We start from the raw sequence: 11,574 nt of genomic DNA, 5'->3' as shown, positions 1-11,574 counted from the left end.
TGATCCAATTAAGTAAGTGGCCATTTGCATCCGTCAGGCTACACCAAACCGAGAGGCTGCATCCCAAATGACACCCTATTCCCTAAAATAGTGCACTACTATTGACCAGAGCCCTATGGGCCCTAATCAAAATTTGTGCACTATACAGAGAATAGGGTGCAATTTGGGATGCAGTTAGAGAAAATGGTTGACTTGGAGCACAACATAAAGGGCAAGAAGAAAGGAAAGAGGAGTTATGTTCAAGGTGGTGGTGTGAGAGAGGAGGGTAAAGTCTCCCAGGTGTTTGTGTCTGTGATTGTGTGTGTCTGTGTTTGTGTGTGTGCGTGTGCGTGCATGTGCATACATGCAAGTGTGTGTGTGTGTGTGTGTGTGTGTGCGCGTGTGTGTGTGTGTGTGTGTGTGTGTGTGTGTGTGTGTGTGTGTGTGTGTGTGTGTGTGTGTGTGTGTGTGTGTGTGTGTGTGTGTGTGTGTGTGTGTGTGTGTGTGTGTGTGCGTGTGCGTTTGTGTGTGTGTGCACCACTTATGTGCATATGTGTATGTATGAGAGGAGGAGAGAGGCATCAGAAGGAGCGGTCATTAGGACAGATATCTGTGAGGTAATGTGGACCAGATGTTGGACAGAAAGGGATCATTTAAAAAGGGCAAATGTAAATAAACAGTCAGGCAGCACAGTACCCTCCACCCCTCCCCCTTCTCATCCCCCCTTTCCTGGACCCTCCACCCCTCCCCCTTCTCATCCCCCCTTTCCTGGACCCTCTGAAGTCACTGAAAGAAAACACTTAATCAATCTTCATCAGAGCCATTAATAATGTAATAATATAGGGTCTTATCTGTATGAGAGCTGCTGTGTTGCTTTAAAGGTGTTTCCTCATGGTTTTATTAACCAATGTTAGACTTGTGGTTAGGATTTCCTTTTGAAAAGGTGCTTGAAATAACTGATATATCCCCAAGTGTTTATTGTGTGTTTTCCAGACATAGCTCTGTTTTGTTCAATAAAATATAATTATCTTCCAAAATTCTGTTCCAAACCCTACCGCTATATCAATCCTGCACGAAATCTTCTGAAATACATTATGTACTGTACATATATGCACGAATTGAAAGGGAGGTTGGGCCAAACCTGTTGGAAGGAAGGTAGCGAGCTAAAGGCCCATCCTGTGGCTGTGGTGTGTCACTAAAAGTAGCCAGCAGGATGACAAAGTTCAGTGGTTGATATATCCAGTCCTGTAACCACCGGGAGGGTCCTGGTTACACACTCATACAGGGAAGACCAGATGAGCCAAGATCTGTGTGTGCTGGCATCTCCTCTGCTCCTCCAGACTGTGCTGCTTTATTCACTGCTCTGTGATCAGTGCTTAGCTGAGGAGCTGGCCACAATACTTCCCTCCTACCTCGCGCGTGTGTGTGTGTGTGTGTGTGTGTGTGTGTGTGTGTGTGTGTGTGTGTGTGTGTGTGTGTGTGTGTGTGTGTGTGTGTGTGTGTGTGTGTGTGTGTGTGTGTGTGTGTGTGTGTGTGTGTGTGTGTGTGTGTGAGTGTGTGTGTGTGTGTGTGTGTGTGTATGTGCAGGTACCCAGTAGCCAGAGCCTATGCCACCTCCTCCAGGGCAGGGCAGGGGCCCCCAGCATGCAGCACCAGTGAGCCCTTACAGGGCCACTGAACAGGGGCCCTCTCCAGTCACAGGGTCAGGAGCTCAGACCACACTGCTGTTAGAACAGACCGCTCAATAGGCAGGACTTACGGGAGTCAAGGTGCTGTCAGTGGCTTGAGATGTTTTGGGGTATGAAGTGTGTTTTTGTAAAAAATACTTTAAAAAGTTCAACATTTGAAAAAGTAATTACAGAATTAATTGTATAATGATAATAACATAGACGATCAAAATTAATGATAAAAAATAAATAAATAATACATTTGCATATTATGTATATAGTAGGCCTAATTACCCTTTGTATTTGTATGTTTTACGTTTTAAATAAATATTCGACAAATTATATTTATAACAAAAAATGTATAATTTATTTTCCCCCTAGTTTAAATATTCCTTACCAAATTATAACTTTAACAACTTGCTCCCACACATCGGAGTTGTCAGACCTACAGAATAGTGCAGGCTGTATAAAATATCGCAAAGGTGAAACAAAGGTTCTATAAAAAAAAAACAGACGTCAAAGATGATTTTTGCAGATTTTGCATTAAAATCTCCCTTGGCGTTAACAAGGTCATTCGTGTGGTTTATGTGGTCTGAAGTTCACACCCCATAAATACCCAAAATTCTTCATTTTGAAGTGAACCCCTTACCCTTATTACATACACCCACCATATTGTTGTGTAACCATGTGCATTATAATGATATGCTGATAGAACACGTATAAATCCAGATCATGCTTAAATCTCCTATAGAAGTAGCCTACCACCTCACAGTTCATCATTCTTCGTTAATGTTTTTTCTTCATAGAACTGTTTTATTTATGTATGGGGGGTTTACTTAAAACATCAGACAGCTGAAAATTACACGTGTAATCTCTCCCCCGAGAGCTCCATGGAAAATAGAAAAACAGTCCTTGAGGTTGAGGGTAGAGTGGGGGTTAATAGTGGTAAATCACCCACCCACTACCACTTCATCTGGGTCGGTTTACGGTGCGCTCCGGCCTATAAAAAGTTCATCCAATATGAACAGTTTAGAAGTGGCAAATATATCTAAACATTCAGTTTACCTCTTCTGCTTGTTCTTTGCACTGAATATCTTCTAAGCCAACCGAAACGCCACACGTCAGATGAGCCCTGACACCGATTCGGTTTTTAGGGGGAAATGTGGGTAATTTGTGAAAATGTTATCCCGAGCGGTCACGACTCCCATGCGCGCCAAAACAAAGCTAACGCCTCGCTCACGTCCTACACAGAAACAGCACGGCTGAATGTTGTGCGCCCATAATGAATGAAGAGGCTCGAACTCTCGAGGATATGATGATTAAATAAGTAGAGGCGGTATTCCCAGAGAGACCCTCTGAAAGCTGAAAGACCATTCCACTTCAGCTTTGTTTGACAGCGTTTGGGGGGCGATGACGTCTGTTGACGGGTGAGCTGATCAGACATTATTTTCTGAGACAAAATGCTTCGATATTGCTTTTTGGTAGCCTACACTCACAATAGCTCCATTCCCAAATGATATTTAGCTTTTCTGCAAAAAGACAGACAGACAGACAGACTTCTTTTCGCTCTCCCCTTTTTTCTTATACCAACTAGCGGGAAAATGAACTGACATATTGTTCACTTCAAGGAGTAGAAGAAGAAAACAAACGGTTGTGTTTTTGGCAACACTGTTTGGTTGTCACAGATGTAGTCCCGAATAAAGTGGGCTGTGGGCAGGTCAAATAGAAGGGTGTCTCTTTACACTTGGAGCGGAATTTGACTCTAGTCTACTCTACTGCAGTCATGGCAGATGTGTTGGATCATGTAGGCCTAGACATTTTTTTTTTCATTTGGGTTCATTTTTAAGGACAATTGGGAATTTATTTATCAACATGTTCTGGTTTTTAGTGACATGGTTTGCGGGTCCCCTAGATATCCCCTAGGCATTCAATCATGAATTGTGTAGTTGTGCAATATATTCCACTTTACAGGAAACCTGACAAAACCTTCCATTTACACTTGTAACTTTATATCACCATACAGGTAAAAACAATTATATAAAATCAAGAAAATGTCCCATAATGCAATTTGTGTATGCTAATTATGCTCCTATGAGATTTTCAAGTACAGAAAATGTGTGACATTGCAATGCTTATTTTGAAGCCGATTGAAAGACTGAACTCCCAGTAGCCTTTAGGCCTCGGCTTATTTTTTCCATGAAGATCTCATTTCAAAATCATGAAAGTTAGTAGGCCTACAACTGCCCCCCCCCCCCCCCCCCCTTAAAACGTTCCTTTACAGACCAATGATTTGCATATTTATCGTCAATGTGCAATATTAGCCGAACTCGATTAGGCTAACTTCTCTTGATATCACCGAAGGTTTCCTATCACCGGAGACTGGGTGCATGATGTGTGGAGATGCTTATGAATGTTGAATGTGGCATATGGGCCTAGCTTGTTTGGGTCTATTTGCATTTACATATATGTAAAATGAAATGAAAATATTGATTTACAAACACACAGTGACCAAATTGTGATTATTCAATACACTATTTTCAGTCACAGTGTAACGTTTCCCAGTAGAATATGATGGTACAGATAGTAAACATATGTATACATGTCTTATTTTAGGACTTATGTGGCGAGCCTGCCTAGATGGCTATGCTTCAACGCTAAGGTGTGGGTGCATAGCAGGTATTTAGGGATTCATGTTTAAGATCGTTTGCATTTTTGTTGCAATAATTAATATTCTCACCCAGGTTGTATGCACCAAATGAATATACGTTTTTTTCATGTCTGTTTCTGTTTAGTGGATACACCTAGCGATAGCCTACACTTGAAGTGACAATTAGATTTGGAAAAAACAATGAAAATGTAGTTTGTGCTTACGTCTTCAATAGAATTATCCATAAAGGCATGTTTTATTTGTTGCATTCATGCATTGACAAAACGTGTTTTCCATTTTGAAAATCGAAATGACCTAAGACATACATTTTTCTCAACTGTAACAAATGTATGCAGATTTCGATCCTATGTTATTAGTCTAACAGTTCAATATTGTCCTCCTCCAGGCCTACATATTTAAACTAATGTAGACGTAAATGCATTGATGAAATGTCAATATTTCCTTTATCCCGACAAAGCAAAAATATATATCGGTTATTCTTTTCCATCTTCAATTGGGTTCGTTATGCTTTCTTCCTCCTTCACACATGGGAACTGTTTCAACCTCACTTGGCATTCTCACATTGTATCCATGCATCGCTTCCCAACAATGAGCCAGCGAGCCGTTCAACTGGAAGAGAGACGGGAGGGAGAAAGAAGTTGAACAAAGTTGCGCTAGATCATTGCAGAGTTCCCCTGTTCCATGCATTCAGGACTGACAATAGTTTCGGACAGATTCAGTGGTCTCACTCTCGATAGCACGAACGCATTACAACGCTAAAAAGCAGTGTGGATTTAATTTTTTTATATTTTTTTATCAGTGTTCAAACTAAGATTGTGGAAAGTCCTTTTTATGGATTAAATATATTCGTTTTATTGTCTTTAGCCGCAGTTGCTAATACTAATAATAATAATAGGCCTAATAATAATCATAATAATTTATTTCAATAAATATATATAATGATGATGATAATGTATTTTTTTTACATACTCAATATGTTGAATGAGTCTCCACAGAGGTCATGTTTCTCTGTCCCTCTAGACGTGATTTGAATAACAAACTGCGTGGAGGAGAATTACTAAATAGCAGCACATCTCTGAAACAACAAAACAACAACTCCGTTTCAAAACGATATTTCACAAATGTGGTCAAATCGTTTGGGCATCTTTCGACAGTGCAGAAGACAAACATGACAAGCATGTTTTATTACTCCGTGCCCATGGGCTATGCAATGTCCGTCTCAAGATCCAATTTAGCAGTATAAATGATCATTTTTCAAACATTTGCCTCATATTCCTCGAATCGTAGAGAGCGGTGTAAAATTGCGTTATCAGAATGCTCGGGTATTTGTGTCACCGCTTTAAATGTTACACATAAACGATTCTAAACGATTCAATATTTACCTAAGCTGAATATAGATTATTTGCGTATCTGAAATTGTATATATTGGCCCTTTGAAAAATACATTCTTCCAATTTAAAAAGCCTATTTAAAATAAAAACGATGTCTTCTTAGGGGACATTGCATCGAACACTTCAATTCCCGGAGGGATCAGCAAAGAAAAACATAATTATGCTATTTAGCCGGATGATGTGTTGCAATCACTGAGCCAGGCAGCACACATACTCTGGGAGATTAAAATAGAAGCCCCAGTCGCTCGCCCGTGTGACTCGGAATAGAGGACATTAGGGCTAAGGGAATTATATAAAGCCCAGGGGAGGCTTCAACTCGAGTGCGGAAAGTAAACTATAGAGATTAATGAAAGGCAGTAAACAAGAGCAAGCTGGCCCACTTCACTAGTTCATTATTACTGTTATTATTATTATTACTTGAGATTATTCTAAATTATTAAACGTAGGCCTATTTCAATATTTTTCCAATAGAAATAATCAAGACAAAGATTGAGTTGTTTAGAAATAGAAACAGGAATATATCTGAAATGTTGAGAGTAATTCCATGAAGCAATGAGCTAATTTGTGTTGATCAACTGATTATAATGATACTAGAAACACTAAAGGTTCCCTACTGATCATAAAACAAAACAAAATTGGCACTTGATAAAACAAATATTACTAGTAGTAATAATATAATAATAATTCGAGTATAATTAACAGATTTGTTTTCAAAACATTTCTCAATATCTGTGCCAAATCAAGATACCGTTTGTCTCATTTTACAAATCAGCCTTAATCAAATTTTCAAAGATTAGGCCACATTTAAAATAATTCTCTCTCAAAAATCCACCACGGTATTGTATTTTCGGAAAGGAAATGGTTTGTCCCATGTTAATATATTGTAATATTCAGGTTTTCCCACTTGGCAGGATTGTTATAGTAAACATGTAATAACTGTGACCATTTCAAGTTGCTCTCTCTCTGTCTCTCTGTCTCTCTGTCTCTCTCTCTCTCTGCCTCCCAGTCTTTGGTCCATTTTAACTAGGCCATTCGATCAGGGACGGCTTTCCGTGACGGATTAAGAATGAGACCCCTGAAATTAGGAGCAAGTGTGACACCTACCTGCGGAAGTGGGAAGGAAGAGTTTGAGCCTTGAGGACAGTGAGAGGCTCGGTTATTGACTAAAACCGATTAAACCCTGTAAACTATGTGGCCTTTACTGTGTGCTTGACATGCTAGTCTTGCTATCCTCCTTCTCTCCAAACCTAACCATGAGTGTTTCACATCCAACGCGTCATTAAGGAGGCTCCAACATTAATCATATAACTGGCCAGTGTGCTCTGAAGCCATAAATGCATGGTTGCGTCCTTTTAACAGCTTTGCCACGCCTTGGAAATAGTAATGAGCTCTAAATTTGGCATAAAATCGAACTCATTACTGGAGTTCGCCACCTGATTGCTTTGCTTATAACACGTTGCGGTTGGAAAGTAATTGGGTTAAACGACTGGGCCTCCAGTTATGCCGTTGTTATCATATTCACCTTCATAAGTATCCTCCTACTGCACATGTAGAAAGGAATAGGAAACATAGAGCCAGAAATATACATATATTCATTAAACTCTTTCCAATATCTTTGGCCAAACCCCACCAAAATGTAAATATTTGGATAGACCTAAAAGGCTGTAGGCCTATCTGTTTTTCACTCGAGAATTTGTGAAATTTCGACATGTTCTCATGTTGTATAAAGCTGAAGTGCTCTTTTTGTATCGATAATGTAATTGATACACCTGTCACGGGGTAAAAGAACACAATCCCATCGATAAATATCTCTTTCGTTTTCCATTATGTTTCCTCTTTCAAGCCCTTCTGACACATTTGATAATAACAGTTGCCTCCCCCTCCCCCCAGAATAATCGCTGCACACGTGTATTTTTTTCTCATAATTTACTTCAAAGATAGTGTATTGTCCATTTTAAATACAAAAATGCTACATTAAATATACATATTAGTCTTTAATACAAATAGACTCAGGCGGCTGCAGCGAAGAAGACCATTCTTGTTACATCTTTAGGATTAACCATTCAGAAACTTTGAAGATAAGCATTTACTCAGAAAATAACTGTTCTCAGAATTTTCCTTTATAATTATTATTTTTCTTCTTTTTTGTAATGCAACCACAAATAATAAATAAAAGTCCGATGGATTTTTGAAAGGGATCAAGGTATTAAATGTTTGACATACCTTTCTTTAGTTCATAAGGGGAGTCTTTACAAAGATCTACCTGCGTTTGGCCTCTGCCTTTCTGGCTTTCTCTTACCAAAGCTTCTGCTCTATTTAACACAGTCTGGTTTAATCCATTGAAATGTGCTGTGGAGCCCGTGCCCGAGCCGTGATTGCTGTGACTGTGAAGATGTCCAAAGCTGCCATAGTTCGTGTAGCCCGGGTAAAAAGGGGACGTGTAGTAGATAGGCCTGGATAGGACTGTGCTGTTTGGGAGAGGGCACTGTGGGGAGGACCGTGATGGTGACGCTGCATTGGTGGTGATCACTGTGCTGTGACCCATCCCATGGCCCTGCGGCCCGTCGCTGCTGCTCTTACACCTGTCTGAGGACGTTGCGATCTCAGCCAGGGACCAGAGTTTGGGTTTTGGGGCCGATGGGGAGGAGTGAATGACAGACGTCACGTTGCTGTTTACCGTGCCCGGCGCATGGCCCATTTCTGACGGCTTGTCTTGCGCAACGAGCTCCGTTCCTCCCCGAGGCACGGCTGTTGGAGACGAGGTGGTGGGTTTAGCAGACTCGGGCAGTAACTCTGTCCGATCCCCTTGGTCTTTTAATTCCGAGTCGCTCAGAAGGGGATCCGTTTCTTTGCCATGATTCTCCTCTTTAAATCTGTCGCACACTATGTCCCCCGGGTTCAGCAATTTATGATCTGCAGTGAGAGAGAAACAAGAGTTAAGTTACTGTGAAAAAGATGCATAACATTGTGACATAAGATACAGATAGACTACCAATATGTTATAGGCCCCTATTTCATGCACTCATGCGTTCATATTTGTGCATATGCTAATTACCATAATAATCGGCCTAGTTATCATAATAAGTTGGCTAATAAATAATAGGCCTGCAAACAACTAGGCATACAGCTACTGAAAACCGTGATATTAATGATTGTGTTTTAATCGTAATAATTATCATTAGGCGATACACAGCCCAGTCCACCAGCTGCAGCCGGCCTTATTATGCAGTTAAAGATAAATCGAATGCTAAACACTTTACGTCACCAGCAATTTTCAGCACATGATAAGTCAAATGAGGGGAGTTCAAGGTGATCATTATGTAAAGCAATTGTCCCATTATAAATAATATACCACCATTAACCAGCCATTCATTTTGCGCCCTGAGTGGAAACGACTGCGATAAAAAATTGATGATTTTTCTACAGACCTGACTCTGTGTCTGTCGAGTCTCCCTTGTCTTTCGGCTTGCTAGGCTCGTCGTCGTCATTCTTTTCCAGATCGATGTTCTCGTCTTCCTCCTCGTCCTCGCTCCGGTTTCGGGGAGTCCAGGTCATCTTGTTCTCCTTCTTTAGCCTCCTCCTGGCGTTGGCGAACCAGGTGGAAACTTGGGTGAGGGTCATTTTGGTGATGATGGCCAGCATGATTTTCTCGCCCTTGGTGGGGTAGGGGTTCTTACGGTGCTCGTTCAACCAGGCTTTGAGAGTGGCGGTAGCATCGCGGGTCGCGTTTTTTCGGTATGCCGGGTCACCGTAGGGGTATGAACCCAGGGGAGCAGCGTAGGGGTGATATCCTATAGACCCAGCCATGCCCGTCGTGTGGTCATAGGGAGAACTCTGAAAACAAAGCCGTCGAAAAGAAAATGCTTTTCAGATAATTGTCAACGACTTATAACAATTAAAACATTACAAAATAAGTTACAAACAATGACAAGGCACCATAATAAACACATACAAACACACACACACACACCTCTCTGACGTTTAGGTTGGTAACAATAAATCAAGCATCAGATGCGTCACCAATGCACTTTTGACATTTTACACAGATGGACATTGTTCTCAACTTTATTTTTCTTTGTGCGTTTTTGTATTCAAGATGCGCCTGTCTTGCTGACTGTAGCCACTACAACGTAATCTATGCGTAGTGAAAGCAACCTCTTTTACAAATTAGATGAAGCATTAGCATCATGCGTAACAGGCCTACCATGTCTTCTCTTCTCATAATTATACCAAGACAGGATTTCACTATCATTATTTCCCACTATTCTTCAGCTGGCCTACATACCTGGTTTCATTTGAATATAACTGCGTGCTCAACTCCCATTTACAAGATAAATATTAGGATCTGTGTTCCCAAGTTAACGAACATTTGGTCAATGCCCATAAAAACAACCGAGTAGCCCTAAATAAACGAGTATATAATTTCGCATAGACTAATAAAGACCTTATCCAACAAATAACTACAGAATATATAAATGTGTTCTACCGAGGTTGGGAGCTTGCTGTTTGTTATTGTATGCAAACTGCTTCAACACAACGACCTATTTCATTGCTCATTATTTACAGAAAAATTGCATTTATCCAAAGAACAATAACATGCTAATTAGCCTAATTGGTTATTTTGCATGTTCGTCTTTGCATCAAATGGATGGGCCTATTTACAACTAACTTACCCAAATGAAAAAGAGTCATCAGCAAAATACAGACGCACGCTAAACCAGAAATACATTTGCCTCATTTGCACGGTGCTAACATTCTACACATTGGCCTACCAACAATACAATTTTTTTACACTCGGCAATTTCGAGTCAATGCTCTCTCACTCACCACGTATGAAGCGAATGTCGCGGCCGCTCCTGCCTCCGCACTGTACGGGAGATGGGAGTTGTACCCGGGCGAAGCGCTGGTGAACGCCGTAGATCCGGCATAGGGAGCAAAAGCAGAGCCAGATGAGGATCTACCAAGTTCTTCGGTCCTGGGTCCCGATATAACGCTGGTGCTGTACGCCGGGCATGAATACAGCGCCAAAGAAGGGGATGGCTGGTACAAGTAACCCTGAGGATACGCCATGGTGAAAGCCCCGAAAGTAAGCCACTTACTTGCGCACTTTTCCTCTTTATTTTCTCATGCACTGTCCGATTTCAGTCATAGGAGTCTCGTATCAACAGACCGCTGTCTGTTCCCCCCTAAATGATTGCAGTAAAAAGGAAAAATATAAACAAATACATAGACTTAGATATAGATTTTTAGTCGCTGATAGTCAGCTACAACTGACCGTTGTGTTTGCTTGCTACGCTCTATTTTTCCTATCTCTCTCTTTCACTTGCTCACTCTGTCTCATGCCGTGCAGAAGAAGTTTTTTGCCTTCCGATGGGGGCTTTGCTTGGGAAAATGTCCTGCCAAGATGCTAAGTTGTAAATTGAGGATTCTGACGCCTACTACGTTCTTCACGCTCCTCCTATCGGGGTGTAGTCATCGAAGGAAAAGGCAAGCCTATGCTGGGTTAATACCACAGCCCTGCCTATCTCTGTCTGTCTCTCTCTCCCTCTCCATGTTTTCTTTTTTTCTCCCCGCTTTCCCCCCTCCCTCCCTCCCTCTCTTTCTCTCACTAACAATCCCTCTCCCGCTATTTCTCTATGTTTTTTTCTCTAACATGGACTCCAGTGCACCAGCCCCTGGATGGCGATATCATGCGAGCCAGTAGATCAACTCCAACTTTCTTCTTCTTCTAAATACCAGAAGCCGTCACTTTCACACTTGATCAATAACAAATAGGCTGTTGTCTGTCAGGAACAGCTTTCCAGATACTGAAGGGGAAAAAGCGCTCCATGTTCTGCACGCTGCTCTTCTTTTTTCCATGGTTCATGGT

At 41.2% G+C, this 11,574-nt stretch overlaps 1 protein-coding gene across 1 annotated transcript; it reads right to left on the bottom strand.

The window, feature by feature from the left end:
- Positions 1-7,616: 7,616 nt before the first annotated feature.
- On the bottom strand, positions 7,617-11,241 carry LOC109885451 (iroquois-class homeodomain protein IRX-5). Its single transcript, XM_020477300.2, has 3 exons — positions 10,533-11,241; positions 9,134-9,539; positions 7,617-8,618 (listed from the first exon to the last, which is right to left on the bottom strand). The coding sequence occupies exons 1-3, from the start codon at positions 10,773-10,775 to the stop codon at positions 7,912-7,914; spliced, it is 1,356 nt and encodes a 451-aa protein (XP_020332889.1). The 5' UTR covers positions 10,776-11,241; the 3' UTR covers positions 7,617-7,911.
- Positions 11,242-11,574: the final 333 nt, after the last annotated feature.

The sequence above is a fragment of the Oncorhynchus kisutch genome, linkage group LG8 (genome assembly GCF_002021735.2).
Source record: "Oncorhynchus kisutch isolate 150728-3 linkage group LG8, Okis_V2, whole genome shotgun sequence".
NCBI classification, from domain to species: domain Eukaryota; kingdom Metazoa; phylum Chordata; class Actinopteri; order Salmoniformes; family Salmonidae; genus Oncorhynchus; species Oncorhynchus kisutch.
Note: the sequence above shows the minus strand (reverse complement) of the source record. Positions and strands in the feature narration are given on the sequence as shown.